Source organism: Rutilus rutilus (assembly GCF_951802725.1).
Source record: "Rutilus rutilus genome assembly, chromosome: 16".
In the NCBI taxonomy this organism is placed as follows: Eukaryota; Metazoa; Chordata; class Actinopteri; order Cypriniformes; family Leuciscidae; genus Rutilus; species Rutilus rutilus.
Window position 1 is genome coordinate 24059992 of NC_140224.1, and position 18944 is coordinate 24078935.

Genomic DNA, 18944 nt, shown 5'->3' on the forward strand with positions numbered 1-18944 from the left:
ACCCGCAGTTTCAAAGAGAATGGTATGCGGTTTATGCAATAATTCAAGATTTTTGTGGGTCTTAAATAGTTACTGATTAATTATTTGTCACAGAGTGCATGCCAAGTTGACGTTAATCAATGAAATACTAAGTTGGAATGAAAGGGAAACATCCCAGCAAGCAATTTTGCGTTTAAAAGACGTCTAATAGCCGCCCAAACACAGCCCTGACGTGACGTCTAGGCTAAAACGAGACTGAAAATTTAATAGACGTCTAACCATAGCCTAAGAATACGCATAAAACATGTCAAAGAAATGAAACCAAACACCTTGTAATCAACTGTTGACTTTGCTTACATGATGGAATATCCTATATCTCGCAAGTTATTTTGGCCAAAACGACATGTAACCAAATTCAAGGTTATTTTTGGCTTGAAGTGGGTTACTTATAGCCGGACTATATCGGGTCTATAGTTAACCGAGACTCTGAATTGCTCACTGGGATGCATCTCTTATATTTTTCAAAAAAATCACAAACTAAAAACCTCAAAAATATGCGACAAGCTTTGAAAACAAGCCCAAAGATGAGTTTACAGATCATGGTTGCCAGCCTTTGCTCCGAGGACAGCTGTTTCCTCTTGACAGGCACTTGTAAATAGGTCAGTTTTACAGGGAGAGCTCATATCAACAGGGAAAGAGAGCCAATCACCTGCTCTACATCCGTCCAATCACACGTCCCTCTCGGTTTTGCATCGCCCACCTCCCATCATGTGAAACCTCCATTCTATGCTTCCATTCCACCCCTTTCTCCACCCCAGACATGTCTGTATGTATCCCCGGCCATAAGAAGTTGTTCTGACATCTGTGTCCTGAAGCACGAGGGACCCGGGTGGGGGCATGCTTTTTTTGGTTTGTCTCTCTCTTTTATTTTTCTTTGTGTGAATGTCTTGTGGGTAACCAAAACACAAATAAAACCATGGCTGAAACCATCCTGAGTCCTTGTAGTTTCATGTGTCTTGTGTACCTGTCCATCACTCTGTCGCACGCACACCGACAGGCCAGGCCGAGCCAGAGCGTCAATCGTGAGAAATCGGCTCCTGCCGTGCCTTCATGACTTGTGTTTACATGCACACACTCATAAGAAGCTGCTGTGAATGCAACATCACATTTGTTTTTCCTCTTTCCAACCTCATTCAACATGCTGGCTAACCAGGTTGTGTCCAGCATCTTGCCTGCCCATCAGAGACCGTGCATGAAAATCATGGAATAATCAAGTTTACCCCATCGAAATGTGACATACAAATGAAAATGTGAATCATGAGAGTTTAATAAAACACATTCGCAGTCATGAGGATTCAATGGTGAAGAAAACTCTTACGGAGAGTTTAACACAAAGCTTACGGAGAACCTCCCTTAAGGCACAGGTTTCATTCAATTTAAGGAATGGATTTTGTGTCAGAAGATAATGTATCACTCAATTCAGCAAGGTTTTTTTTTTTACATTCGATATATTGTTGAAGAGGTAAAAAAAAAACTGAAGTTGTATCGGTACATCTTTAAGACAGTTTCTCTCCAAGACATCAAGAAGAACTGCCTGAAGAGAATGGCTTTAAACAACTTCTGACTCGTCTGGAGTTTTAATGAATTTTAAACGAACTGAAGAAAGTTGGAGTGATTTTAATGGGTTCGTTGCGGTCAGATCAATACCCGGGAGTTCAGCAGAAAGATTATATTCACTAGGGCCTAAAGAACGAACAGTGGAGAAAATGAGATTTGACTCTTACTTGCTGCTCCCATGAAAATGGTTGTCTGGTCAGAAAGATTAGTCACTGTGTATCACCGCAACATCCATCAAGCCAGCCTGTTCAGTTTGCCTCATGTTGGTGTCTAAGTGTGAATGTCTCTTTCTTGCTCTTTGACTTGCTTCTATCTCCGTTTGTCTGTTCTGTACTGCCCGTCGATGAATAGATATGATCCGGGTGTCAGAGGGCATGACAGGGCGACCTATGAAGCCCAAATCCTCCCCGAGGAGCACCCTGACCAGCGTCTTGCAGTACCTCGGTGAGCCACACAACATTAGAGCTGTATCCATTGGGATGTAACTCTCGGATCACACTGAATCTGCTGTCGTTTCAGAGTCTCGTCCAGCAACTCATGTTCAGCGGCCTCACCGCACCCCTGGCCTACAGGTGCAGCCCCCACGACGCCTGCTGTCCTCTCTTCCCAGCCATGGCCCGCTTGGCATATTGGGAAAACGGAGCTACCATCACCACAGCCGGGTTGAATCCGCGGAGAGGAGGGCCGGTGCTCCAGGACAAGGTGGGTTTACAATTAAAATGCATGCTTGTATAATATTAAAGATGGATGTCATTATAACATGCTAATACACACCTCTTTTTTTCATGCTAGAAAATCCAGCTCATATTGTGGGACCCATTCTGGTAAGTAAAAATGACTGGATTCACTGGTATCACAAAACATTACATTTTGCGGTAACACTTTATTTTACAGTGTCCTGTTACATATGTTACATGTACTTACCATAGTAATAACAGTAAATTATGCATAATTACATGCAACTAACCCTCAACCAAATCCTAATCCTACCCTAACCCTATAGTAAGTAGGCCTACATGTAGTTGCTTAATACTACTCATTACTTAAATATATTACACTGTAACAACGACACCTTAAAATAAAGTGTAACCCATTTTGCCTAGTTTTTATTTGTTTGTTTATTTATTTATTTGAAATGGATAAGTTGGTGAAAAAGTTTTTTTATTAAACTAAAATACAAGATATAATATAAAATACAATGAATATAAAATAAAAAATGTATTGCATAAATCCCATACTTCTGTTTGTGCTATTATATAAGCTGCCTGTTTGTTTTGTTTTGTTTTGTTTTGTTTTGTTTTGCTTTGGTGTGTGTTTTGTTTTGTGTTTTGTTTGTTTTGATTGTTTTTTGTTTGTTTTTTGTTTGGTCTTAGTTTTGTTGTTTTTCGTTGTTGTTTTTTTGTGTTGTGTTTTGTTTAGTTTTGTTTGCAAAATAATTCTAAAGATGAGTAGGTACGTCCAAACTGTTGATTGATACTTGTTTCACTACCTAGACTGAAGCAGGAAGGACTCTAGGCATTACCGTGTGCTTTCATTAGACTGGAAAACAATAACTTTTCATTTGTGTTGACGAGACAAATTGTACATTTTTAGTTTTTAAAATTGCCTAGTTTTTATTTGTTTGTTTATTTATTTGAAATGGATAAGTTGGTGAAAAAGTTACTTTTTTATTAAACTAAAATATAAAATGTATTTATTTTACTTTTGATTACATAAATCCCAAACTTCCATCTGTGCTATTTCATAAGCTGACTGTTTTTGTGTTGTGTTGTATTGTTTTGTTTTGTTTTGGTGTGTTTTTTTTTTTTTGCAAAATAATCATAAAGATGAGTAGGTATGTCCAAACTGTTGATTGATATGTGTCTCTCTACCTAGACTGAAGCAGGAAGGACTCTAGGTATTATCGTGTGCTTTCATCAGACTGGAAGACAATAACTTACTAGCATTTGTGTTGCTGAGAGAGAGATTCCATCTTGTAACATATCAAATGCAGATATTGTTGATGCAGTGAATTGGTTCAGGTGACAGCTTCAATCTCCAGCCTTTGAGTTTTCCCACTGATTATTGTGGCTGGGTAAAATGGAAATGAGAAGTGAGAGATGGCAAAATAAACACAAAGGCAGTCACTGTTCATCAGTGAGATGAATAAAGTAAATATAGTGGACGGATCTTCACCTCATTATTGGCCTGTCAATTCTAAAAGAAAAATATTAGAAGTTGCTTTATTATTTCAGTTGTTTATCACTCTAGATATTATTTTTTACATGTGGGACCAAATAATTTATTGGTCCCAGTTTGGGTCTGGACCTAAGACACCAATATAATCAAATTGCTTTGTTATGAAGACTTTTTTTGTGGATTTTTTTTATTTAAAGTTTATTAAATGTCTATATCTAGTATTTGTTGGGGAGTAACAAACTTCAGAGAGAGTAACTAAGTTAAAAGACTTAAAGGAATAGTTAAAATAGTTACAATTCTGTCATCATTTACTCACCCTCAAGTTGTTTCAAACCTGTATGAATTTCTTTCTTCTGCTGAACACAAAAGAAGATATTTTGAAAAATGTCGGTAACTTAACAGTTGATGTACACCATAGTATTTTTTTTTTCCTACTATGGAAGTCAATGGGGTACATCAACTGTCTGGTTACCGACATTTCTTAAGTAAAGGAGAAAGAAAAAAACACCAACAGAGTTATAATAACCTGCATTATTCTGCTTAATATATGACTACTTAAAATAAAAAAAATAATAAAAAAAAATAAAAAAATGCATGGGCAGTAAATATTTTAATGTATAATTATCTTATAGTTTTTAGAATATTTTACAGCTTTCAATAAGAAAAATAGTAAATTTCAACACAGAAAACAATCGACTTATCAACAACACAAACACTAATTTTATTCATGTGAAATTTGATGTATGTAATATATAAATGTATTCATTTTTATTGCTAATATGCTCTCTCAACTTCTCAAATTTTGTTTGTATTGCTTTAACGAGAGACTCTTGAGCTAGGCATTGTAAGAAAAATTTATGTGAACGTCGAAGATCTCAAAAATGAAGTTTAGGTTACAGCATAGCAGTGGCAAGGTACACAAAGCACCTTGGGTTCACCGGCGTCAGAATGAACCCAGAACATCCAAATCTTACACCTTTTATCCTGTTCTTAATGTAAATTAAGTTGCTCTTTTTGCAACAGCTGTGGTCTGTATGTTAATGAAGTTGTGACACCCCATTGTCTGAGAAGGTTCTCTGTGTCCCACACCCAGTCCCATTCTACAATGTGATCAACCCAGATGGTGAAGAAACAATATAACTTGACTTTCTTTCATCTCTATGATAATTAAGCCATTTTGCGGATGAGCTCATTCTAAAATATATTTTGGAGTGGAATCTGGGTCGAGGCAGACTACAATTTCTTACAGCATCAATCAAATGTTTAATGTTCTCTATGAAATTAATACTGAGTCCTTTGAGGTCATTTTGACTTTAGTCGGTAACTCTTAGAGTTTCAGTGTTTAAAAGTATTGGAAGTAGTTTAAGATGCCCATTTCCTTTGCTTTTTTAGCAGCATAATGGAAGCAGCACTGGTGGCTCTAACCTTCGCGCCAGTGGCCTGATGCTCCGTAAGAGACGACCCAACTGGATCGATGCCCCCGATGACAGCTTCTTCCTGGTTTCCCGAGAGACGAGGTGTGCAATCTGAACCTTGCTGTCCATTTTGGCACTGTTTCCCATGGCATCGCACTCCTCAAACCTAAGCTTGTTCTGCCTTGTTCACTAAGAGACACTGAAATACACTGGCCCGTACATAGATCTTAGAGACGAATTTAATAGAAAACAGCAGGACAGACACACTCCATGTCAAAAAGGAAACCTTACCTTGTTCTTTCATGATTGGCACCTGCAGAGATTATCCCCGGAGATGGCATGACACATCTGATTAGGTTTCCATCATTTTGATTCAACCTTCACTTAAGAGTGACTGATCTTGGTGACAGGATTGGCACATGTGTAATTACTGCATTGGTCATACCCAGTGACAGTGGCGGGTACGAGGGTCTAAGCCAGAGTTGTCAGTGTAGGAAATGGGCCAGTCAATCTCAGACGTCAGGGACAATTTTTCAATAACAAAGATCCTATAATTACCAATACCCATGATCCCATTAATCTGTGGTGGCATGGAGAGACAACCGAAAACAAATGATTTTTTGATGCAGATTGAGGTTAGTTTTAATCCAGAGAGATGAGACTCCACAGGTAACTTAACATTCACAAACACACATACGCTACCAGTCAAAAGTTTGAGCACACAAGACTGATTCAATGATTCTCATTATCCTAAAACCAGTTATGCTTGATAAACGCTTGAAATGAGTTTTGTAGACAAATTTGATATTTTGCCTAATATTTGTATGTATTTATTTATTTGAAATGGGTAAGTCGATGATTTATTTTCATATTTTATGAAAATAAAATATAAGATTGATTGGTTTAACTTTTCAATTCAATTAAATCACTTACTTCCATTTTTGTTATTTCATAGTTATCCTACCTTTTTGCTTTGATTTCTTTTAAGTTTTAGTTTAGTTAAGTGTGTCCAAACTTTTGATTGCTGGTGTACCTTGCAGAGATGCGCATATTTTTGTGAATTGTCTTTTTTTATGTTCGTATAACAATGTATAGGCATAACAAAATCTATCAGCAGTGTTGTTTAGACTGAAGATGGTCTCCACAGCCATCCTCCATCAATTCACAGAAATGTGGAGAAAAGATTAGCTTGATATTTGCTTTTAATTCTCAGTCAACTGAAATGAAATTAAAAAAGGATTAAGATCTGCAGACATTATTGGCTCACTTTTTTACCAAACATGTAAGACTGCATGAATTTTACACATTCACATGCTAATGATTGAAATCCCTGTTTGCAGTGAGTTTAAAGTACAGACTGGATGTGAAGTGTGTCTGAAGTTCTAGTTACATTCAAATTAAACTAAAGTTAATTCACTACAAATAAAGATAATTTGTTTTGAGCAGGGGAAATTGGACACGATTTGCCCTGTTGTATCATGGATCAAAGTGTTTTTTATCTACTTTTTAGTGACTGTTTGCTTGTCTCGTTTTGTTGCTGCAGCTGTTAGACACCTGACCATGGTAAGATCGCACGCACCGTACACAAAGGCTAAACCACATTACCTGTGGAGTCTTGCAAAATGTATGAAATGTATAACCAAAAGAGACACTCAATTAACCTGTACACTTAATATGAAGCGCCATCCTGGTGGCTTTTGACACCTCAACCTGCAAAATGTGTTTTATGCTTAATGTGGATCAGATAAATAGAAGGCAGATAGTCATAATAGTTCACCCACAGCAGCAAGGGGTTTGGTTTTAACATCTTTGGCATTGAGAAGTAGATGTGAGCTGAAGCTTGAAGAAAAATGCCTCTCCATTACAGCCACATCCATATGAGCCATGACTTGCACAGCTCCCTATGGCCTCCAGCACTGGAGCGGATGCTAGGCTAAATTTAGCGCCCCTGCTCTGAAAGATTAGCCTTTAACAAGGCAGGAGACCCAGAGACAAATTGGATCGGGTCTGTGGCTGAGCCTGGTTCTCTTGCGGTTTTACACCATCATCACACTCTGTCAGGAGTCTCTTTCACTGAAATTGCAATCAGTTCTACATTCAGATGTTGGAGTTGATGTTAAAATAGGTTTCATCAACTGAAACCTTTACATTTGAACGTTTCTCACTATATAGTATTTGTAGCGTTAAATGTTTGCAAAAGAACTGATCAAATCCATCAGTGCAAAAGCATGCAGCCTAATCACAGTTACATTGAGGCTGTGTGGTGTTAATTATATGTCTTTGTGTTAATTTAGCGTCATTTGTGAAGTAAACAGAGATGCTATAAATGCAAGCACACGTACACAGTACGTGGATTCTGGACTGTCATTATATATTTCTAACGGTTCTTTTATTAAGGGCTGTCCCCTGTGGATGCCTGTAGGCCTCATTCATTTTGCATGAACATTAGACCCAGACGATTCTTTCCTTTCTCTTTATGTTATGGACCTGATCACGACTCGAGTAGAACGTTATTTATGTCACTAAGCCATCGATCTATATTGCTTCTGTAAGGTCTAATATCTGTAACATGTGCCAAGCTGAACACAATTGCACTGTGATACACACAGGAAAACCAAAACCAATTCCAGTTCAACTTTCTTGATATTTTAGAAATATCCTGCTTGCACACAAATTATTGCACAACACAGGGTGTTAGATGATAGTTTCATGAGCTTTCAAAATTATTGCAGTGCCTCTATTATGGGCTATATATTGAACTTTTGATATATGATTTGTAAAAGTTTTTTTTATAAAGAAGCCTCTTATGCTGAACATTCACACCAGGAACGATAACTATACATATAACTATTACGATATATTAGCCACCAGCGGACGATGTCTTTTTGTTTTGTCGTCTACCGCTTTAAATGCTCGAGCTCTTTAAAGCAGGAAGAATTCTGATTGGTTGTCAATGTTTTTTATCGTTCATTAGCTGAAAAAATAATACTTTTGAAAGTGACTACGATATCATTTCTCTGTGCCGTTCCGTTATTGTTATAGTTGTGGTGTGGACTCTGCTATTCTTTTATAGGCTATTCAAAACGATTGTTAGAACTATATATTTATGGTTATCATTATAGTTATCAACCGTCCTTGGGTGTGAACAAGCCTTAAGGCTGCATTTATTAGATAAAAAATAACAGTAATATGGTAAAATTTACCTAACTGCTAAAAACATTATTTAGCAAATGTAAAAATATAAAATAACTTTCAGGGATAATAAGGAATTTTTTCATAAATAATACAACAAAAAACATACATTTATCCAGCTCAGCCATAAATCAAACCCCCAAAAAAGTATCTAATGTATTGTTAAATGTAAGTTTTGCATGATTGATGACATTACCAAAGACAATGATATGTTATGTTTTATTTTCCTGTTCCTCTCAGGAAAGCCAGGAGGCTGCTCTCCCGTTCACAATTAAGAAGAGCATGTAGACAACCATGTGAGCAGATCAGCCTACGCAGGGTCCCTCAGGGGCCGGCACAGGTACCTGTACTGGCGCCCCCTCACCCCAGTTTACGGATGCGAGGTCCAATCGTCATCCACGACTGACATTCATCTGCATTGTTCTCCCCAGTCTGTCAGTTTATGGTTTGGAGTTTCATTTGCCTATTAAATTTGCTTCCTCTTATTCTACTTCTTCTAAAACTTTCGCTTCCACCTCTGGACAGAAGGCTCATAATAATAATAAAGCATTTAGCTAATAACCCAACCACAAAAAAAAAAAAAATGATACCTGTATATTCAGCACCTCCTTGGATGGCAGCCTACGGCTCTTGTTTCAATATCTTTCTAAGTACTAAATGCTCATTAAGTTTCAATACAAGCGCAACTTAAAACACTTTTACCTTACAGCAACATATAACGTCGGCTCTGAGCACTGAGAATCTATGGCTGTGGCAACTAAACTTACAGGGTTCCACAAATGTGTATCATGTACAGATCAACGCTGATGCTGACCATTCAACAGACTCTTTTGAGAAGTGTTAGTGTACTCATTGTAAATTCAGTTAGCTCTGCATTGAATGGTTTCCTTTATTTCTCTGTATCTTCTGTGCGTATCATGACAAGTACAAGTTTGTGAGCTGTTTTTATATTGTATTCATGCGAGGACTGGATTGGATGTTGATTTACTGGGTAATTGGTGGTTTTAACTGAGAGCATGTTTCAATCAATTCTTTTAACTGGAGATGTTGTAATGATTTGTGGAAGTCAAAGCTTTGCAACTCTTAAATAATCATTCAGGACATTATGGTTCTGTTCCCCTCTTTCAGATGCCAGTAATACCCTTTAGATGTTTGTAAGACATTTATTTATTGGCTTCTTAACAAAAAAAGCCAATTTTTCAGCACTTCACCAATTAAAAATGACAAACTGACCCTTGGCAGAAGTCATAATTCAAATTTGGCTAAGGGAATATTCATTATCCCGGCTGTGTATATAGCATGTAACAGTGAAACAATAAGCTATTTTGTTTTCAATGCCTCATACATTTTTGTTGTATTTCATTGTATGTCACACATTTACTGAAAAATGCTAAATAAAAAAGCGCAGTAAAGATTGTACGTCTGTGTAATAGTACAAAAAGCGAACGGTGTACAGTATAGACAATTTAGGGCAAAATTATAATTCATTATGTCACTTTTCAGAGTTCAAGCCGGTCTTAAAGGGATAGTGTTCATTTTCTATCATGACTTTCTTCGGATGTATAACAAAAGAAGATATTTTGAAATATACAATGAACCCAATGGGGCTGGAAATTGCTGTTTTAGACCACACTGACTTAAATGGACAAAAAAAGTTGAAACATTTTTCAAAATATTGTCTTTAGTTTTCCGGAAAAGAAATAAAGCCATACGGGTTTGGATCAACATGAGGGGTGAGTAATTGATGAATGAATTTTCATTTTTAGGTGAACTATCCCTTTAAGACAAATGTTATTTTCACCCTCCCAATTGCACTGATTGTAACAAACAGTTTCTCAGGTAGATTAAGGTTTTTTTCTGTTCGTCTTCACACTCATCTTGAACTTCGTCAGCCCCGCTGAGTTGGTTTTGCCTTTCAAGGTGTCGCGGAACCAAGCGTTAATGTGGCAGTAGATGACTGGATCCAGTGCACAGTTCATGTAGGATAAAGCTAAAGAGGCATGAAGGCCAACTATGAGGAATTCAGAACAGGGAAACGCTTGAAGTAAGATGCCAAAAGTGACTGTAGGTAGGAAACACAAAACAAACATGATCACAAGAAACAGAAGAACTCTCACTGCCCGCTTCACCCTGCGGTGTGCCCCCTTAGACTGCCGACAGTGGACGTGAGAGAAAACACGCACAAAACTGAAGACCACCAGTGTGAACCCAAGCAGGACCTCCATCAGCTGTACTGAATTATATATCCTCATTTGAACCGACGGCCATGTCCATGACAGATAACTGTGGCATGTGAGCTTCGACGAGTTTTTCTGTGATGCGAGAGCCAGGTTCAAGGGGGCTGGAAGGCGAAGGAGTAGGACACCCACCCAAACTGCGCTAACCAACACTATTGCTTGTCTCACACTCATTCGACAAATGCGATGGTGTGGGTGAAGTATCCTGAAGAAGCGGTCCACGGCTAAAATTGACATGAAAGCCATGCTTGTTGAGTTGTTTACAGATATAATGTACAGAACGAAGCGGCAAAAGGATTCACCAAATACCCAGTCTTCACCACGGAAGAGATAGTCTATGAGGAAAGGCAGCCCAGTGAGGAGTAGGAGGTCGGATATTACCAAGCAGAAGACATACACATTGCAAGCTTTCCATGGAGACTTGAAGAACAAAATCCACAGAGCAAACACAATTCCAGGCAAGCCAAAGATGAACTCCAAAATGAGAACGGGCTTTAAAATGGAAGAAACAAGAGTCTGAGACTCCATGCAGGAGGTGATGTTACTCATGATGAAAAGCAGTGCGACCTCGTAACCTAAAAGTACATTAATATTGTGTTAAGACAGTTAATAGGTAAAACACAGGAAAATCCTGATACGCATAAGTGTCACACATTTATAATTTACTATTAAACTTTAGGGGTGAGTAGGGCACAACCTAACGCAGGGCTAGTTGTAACACATGGTTTAAAGTTTCCTCACATGCTAGCATGACAAACTTAGTGTATTTACTTACAAGTCAAGTCAAGTTTATTTATATAGCGCTTTTCACAATACAGATTGTATCAAAGCAGCTTCATAGTATTAAATTAAAATAATACATCAATGTTTGTTTCTAGTGGAAAACGTCCACGTTTGGTAATGCTGATCAATAGTATTGTTGATTGATTAATTAAATTAAATATCCCCAAATATCCCAAAATACAAGTTCCCATACCAAAACTATATAGAGAAAAAACAGCAGCAAAATTTAATTAGCTTGTTTTTAATTATTAGAAAAATTAATTATTTTCTATGAAAAGTTAAAAAATTTATTTTATTAAAAAATATATATTTTAGTCTGCATTGTATATCTTTTGAGTAGCTAGTTCAGATAATATTTTAAGTTGTCATATTATGGTAGTTACATTGTGCCCATGTTGTCACAGTTCGTTTCTTTTGGGGTAAATAAAGAAAAAGTAGCCTTTGCACTCTAATAATAAAACAAGACCACACAATTGTAGCCCCGTTCTCCCCATATAGGCTGCGAAATACAAAGATATTGTATTCTGCTCTAATAATAGTGAATTCTAATCCCCCCAAATTATGTTTTATTAATTCTTAGTCCTTAATTAGTACATATCTGGCAAAAGAATATATAATCAAAGTAAATTAAATGCATTTTCAGACTTACCATACGACCAGGGCAGGAGTTATCGTTGTTGTGGAGGAGATGACAATTTTGTAACTGACAGTAAGTTCCTGTGTGAGGAAACGACAGCACTGTGAGCAGATGAGTCACGGAAGATCAAATTATCTTTACGTTTTTTGTTATTGTTATCGTTATCATCTTATTTAGACAGATCGCAAACCCGCATTAATGTCATATTATGTATGCGGTGAATTTCTGACCTTTTGACACGCTGGTAAAATATCATAAACTTTTGTCAAAATGTGACGTCAACTCTGGGCAGTAGAGCACGTGCAGCCATGACGTCAAATCCCGGAAGACTATTTCGCCAGAGGTTCCCTCGAGATTTTCTAATGGGTTTTTATGATGGGGTTTTATCAACAATTTAGTTATTTCTCTGGGATTGTGTCTTCGTATAGAGATTTCTATTTGATTGTGAAAAGCATCTAAATTGCTTAGGAAGTGCAGATCTCTCCCAGAAGGTCTGGGAGTCTCCCGCATATTGATAGCTGCTCCCTGACGCCCGCAAATAGTAGGCTAATCGGAAAAACAATATCCCGGAAATCGAGCGAGCGACAGAGAAAGCTTTTTCAACCTGGTATTAAGATCATGCGTGAATGTGAACCGATTTTAAGTGACAAGTGGTCTGTCAAGACGCATTACCGAGCTGTGACTAAGGACAGTGGAGGGTGGAGAACCTCTCATCTTTTTCCTCATACTCAACTAAGACTTCCCTTTTTCTCTACAGATTTAAAAGTTTTTGATGACTCATTGAATGCAATTACTAGAATTAATAAATTTAGCTAAACATGTCTTATTCTGAAAAAAAAAAAAAGTTATTTGTAGAATCTAATGCTTTTCCTTGTATCATGAAACAATAAAATAATTTAACTCGAAAACATGTTTATGAAGAAATAGACAGATATGTTATACAGTATCCTCCATGTCTGTTTGATGTTAAAATGTTTTCTGGCATGTTTCTTAAAAGTTAATAAAAATGTGATGCAAAACGTCCAAGTATCGTCACGTTGTTTAACACATACCTTATCGTCTTCCGGGTTTTAACTTGGATGTGTGATAAGAATAGATACATTATGATATATTAAAGACAAAAGTTCAAACAATGTAATTGAGTAACGTTACTTAGTTTAGTGATGCGACAAACACCCAATGGCGTGGATTAACACGCCTCTAATTGATTTGAAATAGGCTTTTTAATCGCTCATGAACTGTGTTATTGCATAGAGTCGCCAGAGCTCCAGTGGCGCAATCGGTTAGCGCGCGGTACTTATACAGCAGTACAAAGCAGAGCAATGCCGAGGTTGTGAGTTCGAGCCTCACCTGGAGCAGAGTTTTGCACGATGACAAAATAGGTGGGCTTCTACCTCTACCCAACGCGTAATAACGCTGGTACACAATCCTACATGATCACTTATCTAATACGTCGGAAACAGATCTATCAAGGATGTCATAACTCACAGTGCCAGGTAAAACCATGGACATCTATGGGTAAGACTGTCATTGAGCAGTAAATGTGTGGACATTCAAAGGAAGTGCGTTGTGTGTGAGTAAACCAGACAACAATGTATTTGGCGTTAATGGCGGAACGTAGCCTCTAAGGGGCAGCATTGACTTAGTAGACATTCGCCACGTGTTAAAACCTCAACGCTCTGGAACTTTACTCTGAAGTGTGTGAGTCTGAGAATGATCAGGAATGGCTATTTTAAATATACAATTCATAATTGTACAGTTTATTTTGTTTTATTATTTATTTTCACTTTCCCCCCTTTATTTTACATCCGGATGTAGCTGTATGTTTTCTTCACAGTGAAAATCGACAGTATACAGTGTTTTCTTTGTCACCTTTCCTTTAACTTTAACTTTACATGGTTGTGTTTTTAAAAGTCTATTTTTCTTCACGTGATTTAGAGGTGTGAGTTGGATGATGATGTATCCTTACTTAGTCGCAGAACCAGATTTTGCATGCAGCATGTTCCTGGATCAACATCAGTGTTATCCACATCATTTCCCTCTGATTTTAGGGATAGGGTTAAGGTTAGGGGTAGGGATAATGTTATGACTCAATTTTCAGACAGGAAAGTTGTTCCAGGATCAACAAAATATATTGACACAGCCACACGTCTATATCAGGACGTGCATTTTAGTCATCCAGAAACATCTCATCACATCAGTGGCTTCATATGTTTCTGTTCAAATTTATGTTCTTGGCACACTTTTTACTTGTAAACATCACATTTACACATAAACAGCACAGCCTTGTCAATTCTTTTGGTCTGATCAGATTTCATCTTAGCTCTACCACTGCCAAAACTATCATGTTAAAATCCCACAAAAGAACTGCTTTGGGTTCTTGATTGAGAAACAGCAGAATACTCGAATAAATTATTTCACATTCTTTTTGATTATAGCTAACAAGCTGCAGACTATCCATCCATCCATCCATCCATCCATCCATCCATCCATCCATCCATCCATCCATCCATCCATCCATCCATCCATCCATCCATCCATCCATCCATCCAACACACTACCTATAATAAGCAATATCGTATGAGATACATTTTTATAATAATTTCTAATTATTATTTATAAGCATATTTAATATTCAAAACACCATTTATCAATTAATTTTTTTAAATGACTTACTTTGTTTCTCAGTATACATGCTTAGCACTTGAGAAAGCCCTGAACTCAACAAGGAAAAAAGGGAAGAAAAATAAACGCCTTTATGTGCGGAATGAATGACCATCTTTAACTTCTCAAGTTTTATTTTATTGCCTTGTCACGGCTCATGGATTACCATTAAAGTGCAATCAGCATGAGTGCCTGTGTATGAGTGTGAACCTGTGCTTGTAAAGTGTATGAGCGTGTGTTTGAGTGAACACATTGAGTAATCAGTGGTTAAAGAAAGGAGAACATTGTGGGAACAAAATTTGAAAAATAGGTTTAGGCGCACTTTTTTTTAAGAGAAGGAGAGAAAGAAAGTAGATAGAGGAATCAAGATAATAGAGAGAAGAACGCGCACACACAATGAAGGAAGCCGAGAGGATTGTCTGGATCAGATTTCTGTGGTAATGGTTGGGTGGGTCAGTGGTTAAACTGCTTCTCACAAACACATTCCAGAGCTGAGGCAGAGCGCATCTGGTGTGCAAGTGCAGACAAGCAGAGCCAAGAGCTTCCCTGCAGCACCTCTCTCTCTTTCTCTCCCTCCCTTTCTCTTTCTTCCTCTTGGGCTCCCTTTCCACACATTTTTTTTTTTTGAATTCTTTAACACCATGGTTAACCCTCATGTTCTGTTTGAGGTCTCAAAGACCCCAGGGCTATTTCAATAGCAAAAAAAAAAACATACGTGGCATGAAGTACAATGTTGACTTTTTCTAATCTTATCAGAATTTATTATAAACAAAATTTCAAACTGATAGCAAATGTCCTCGAATTGAAAATATCACATTACTCATGTTACATTTGGGGGTCTCAAAATGGCCGCAAGCAGAAACAACATTACAAACATAATATACATTTTAAAAAAAAGAATAAAAATTTAAATAAAGCAATGAGGGTTAACTAAGAAGCTTCTTGGCGCTTTGTTCTGGTTGCCCATCTGTGATTCATGATACAGTCATCATAAATCTTCACTTAGGATTTAATGCTAGTTAACCCGTTAGTGCATCTGTTACTCATATGTGTCCTTCAGTGGTATGTCTATAATATACGAGCCATTTACACAATGCATAAAATCAGCTTTAGCTCCTTTACACAAACACACATGTGCCATTACCCATAAGGCCCTGTCAACAGGCTCTGGGAGTTCCTGTCTGGGGAAATAAGGGTTTAAATGAGGGAATTGATACTTGGGCCTGAATGTCTGTGCCTTTTGTCCTTACTTTAGCTCAAAACATGACTTTGAACTACTCATTTGAACACTAACGTATAGTGCAGTTACCAGTTACTCAATCTTACTCATCAGCAACCTTCTGCACATTAACTGATTTTTCGATATGAGTTGTGTCAAGATGTTTTTTGTTAGGTTCAGTACTTTCATTTGATTGAAGGACAAGATACATTCTCCACTTACTTGTTTACATTGCTTATGTTGTGTTTTCTCTCAGCAACAGTAATGCGACCCTTGGAACATTTCGGTTCTGTTTTTTCTCACTTTTGGTGGAGTCGCTAACAGCTGCTTCGGTGATTTGTGCATATAACATTCTGTTCCTCCCCTCCTCCGCCGAGACACTCGGTGCTTCTTCTTTTCACGCTTTATTAAAGCATCCTAGTTTCTGAGTTCAATTTCTTCACTTTCACAGATGAAATCTTTATTCAGCCACATAGGGGGGCATATGGTTTTCATTTTAAGTGTGACTCACAGATAAATTGGAGAAATATGCAGTGAAATTCCTGATTAAAACCTTGGCAGTCTTTTTAATTCTCTCTGAGTCATGAATCTTGGGGGGAAAACCCATACCATTTTAACCTTTAACCCTCAAAGTTGAGTCTTTTGACCACAGAAGCACATTGTCTAGGATTTCTGCCTTCAAAAAATGCAGAATTCTTGGCAAAACAACCAAAAAAAAAAAAAAAACCCAAAAACATGACATGACATTGTCCACACCGCCTTGCGAAAAAGAATGTTGGAAGTACACAAAGTAGTGAAAACTGACACGCCAAGCTGGCCGGATTAAACTTTGAGATGTACCTAACGTTGCTTTATGCGTGATGGAACTGACATGCTATCATAATCGCTCTCTTCTTATCTGTTATTTTTTTTCCAGTGACTGAACCTCATTCTCTTTCACCCCTATTTGAGCCAAGATAACCTGCGTCAAACATATCACTGAGGAATGTTTCAGAGAGGACTTTTAATCAAAGCTGCAAATGTTTTTCTAGAAATGCATGATTGAAAGTAATAGGACTCACATGAATTCCAATCAAATGGAAGTTTTGTAAATCTATCTCTAATAAGTCTTTTGCTTCCTATATGCTTAACCCTTAAATGCATGAATGTTTGCCAGTCATTATTTCATTTTGGGTCTTAAGCGACCCGGATCTACCTATCGCGGTAATATAAAACTCTCTTGATATTAGAGTAAAAATTACAGAAGAATAAAATAAAGCATATTTTGTTACCTTTTGAACCTTGGAAGGGTTCAGTTTGAGCAGATGTTTTATACCATCATCAATGTCCTCGTCAGAGCTCATTTCCCAAGACATTCGGCATCTGGATCATATTCGCGATCTCAAACATATTCTCAAAACTATCATTTTCGACATCTTCAAAATCAATATTTTGATCAGTGACAGCTTCTTCACCAGATGCACCATCAAGTGGCAGTGACACTAATATTTGACTGCATTCAGTATTTGCTCTGCTGTAAATCGCTGAGGCATTTCAAACTTTGCTGATGATACGTCCTATTCGTTTGTTTTCTGCCTGCTGTAACTATGAGTGAAACGTCACTTCATCATTGTGTATCAGACATTGCCACCTTGTAATAAAGGTGAACTGCACTTATTCAGTCATCAAAGATTCAATTATTATTGTGCAGTAAAAATAAACGTAAAAACCTCGGGTCGTTAGCAACACTATACAATTTTTACAAAAAAATGTATGGGAAAACAGGCTTTCTTTTATAATTTTATTCTTTTTTTCTTGTTACATTGTTTATAATGGATTGATTGAGGAATACTAAGAAGGTTAATGTCTATAACTTTAAAAAGTGAATGAGGAGGAGGGTGGTGAATGACATCCTGGGTCACTAAATTATGTTTTATTAACAAAGTTCGGGAGAAGCACATTCAAATCTAATCGTTATGGGTGGAGCTCATCCAGTCAACTCAATTAAAATCAAGAGGTATATACAGCAGATTTTACCGCTATTTTTCAGCAATCCCTCCACCACCCCATCTCCTCACTTACTAGTCCTATCCCAAATTCCGAGCTCGGAACCCTCCCCTCGGACAGCACGCCAAACATGCACATCCTTTACTCTATCTAATTATATGCAAGTATGAACTCGTGAAAGACCCAATGTATGTGTTTAAGGGTTAAAGTCAAGACGGAGCTGACAGCACGTTGTTTGATAACATCTTGAGCACTGTTCATTGTTCCTCTGACATAACTCTTGTCACACTCATCATGCCATGTCATATCAGTGTCTGACAGGTTTCTGCATGTTCTAAACTGATAAATGTCTCATAGAATATAAATGAAATAATACAGACTTATAAGGTTCCCAGACAATTATGCTTGCCGCTCTTGTCAACTCCTGTGGATGAGAGTGTGTGAATAGGGATGATGTTCCTGGAGAATGTGGTTTCTGCGGCCAGTGAAAGAGGGTCTGAACTGGCAGTCCCTGAGCCATGGTGTTTTCAGAGGAGGACATGCAGTTCCTGTTCTTCCAAATGCTTGGGAATAAGTAGCCGCCAAGCTGTGGCTCCAACAGACATTATATCTTGGCTTTTTGCACCCTTCAGCCTGCAATTATGACTAATTTTAGATCCGCTGAGTAACAGGCAAAGAGGTCAAATGTCCACGGTTCGTATTTTGAGCTCTGAATAAATGTTGGTCATATGAGAAACCACAGTTGCCTGAATCTCCCTCTCTCTCACTATGCTACCATCTCTCCTCCCCGTACAGGGAATATGAATGGACTGTTTTGTCACTCACCACATACCAAAGGTAAATGAGGCTATATAAATTTGTGTTAACACAATTTTATTCATTAACAAAATGGCTTAATATACTTCTGCTTTTTACATCTGAAAACAAAAACTATCATAGGCTGGATGTTCAGTTGTAAGGGGGATGTTGCCCAACTGCGAATATCTTGGACGAACAAAGATTCCCATGGTTGTTGTTTATTTTTATAGGAAGTGGAA

The 18944-nt window shown here is 37.6% G+C and overlaps 2 protein-coding genes across 5 annotated transcripts in view; one reads left to right on the forward strand and one right to left on the reverse strand.

The window, feature by feature from the left end:
• Window positions 1-8942, forward strand: part of mta3 (metastasis associated 1 family, member 3) — a 32648-nt gene extending 23706 nt beyond the window's left edge. The window contains exons 15-20 of one of the 4 annotated variants that reach the window (XM_084434805.1): window positions 1948-2040; window positions 2116-2298; window positions 2389-2420; window positions 5167-5291; window positions 6733-6752; window positions 8622-8736. In XM_084434805.1, coding sequence (XP_084290931.1) covers window positions 1948-2040; window positions 2116-2298; window positions 2389-2420; window positions 5167-5291; window positions 6733-6739 — 440 coding nt within the window. In that variant the 3' untranslated portion in view covers window positions 6740-6752; window positions 8622-8736. Of the gene's footprint in view, window positions 1-1947; window positions 2041-2115; window positions 2299-2388; window positions 2421-5166; window positions 5313-6732; window positions 6753-8621 lie in introns of all 4 variants that reach the window. The other 3 variants (XM_084434804.1, XM_084434802.1, XM_084434803.1) reach the window with 3 other exon arrangements.
• Window positions 8943-9704: 762 nt separating this feature from the next.
• LOC311306412 (oxoeicosanoid receptor 1-like) lies at window positions 9705-12394 on the reverse strand. The gene is made up of 3 exons (XM_084434806.1): window positions 12269-12394; window positions 12051-12118; window positions 9705-11193 (listed from the first exon to the last, which is right to left on the reverse strand). Exon 3 carries the CDS (start codon window positions 11165-11167, stop codon window positions 10226-10228), a length of 942 nt encoding a protein of 313 aa, XP_084290932.1. The 5' UTR covers window positions 11168-11193; window positions 12051-12118; window positions 12269-12394; the 3' UTR covers window positions 9705-10225.
• Between the last annotated feature and the right edge of the window lie 6550 nt (window positions 12395-18944).

Excerpts from the sequence above, each read along its gene's own strand:
- LOC311306412 (XM_084434806.1), bottom strand. The coding sequence starts at position 11,167 with ATGAGTAACATCACCTCCTGCATGGAGTCTCAGACTCTTGTTTCTTCC.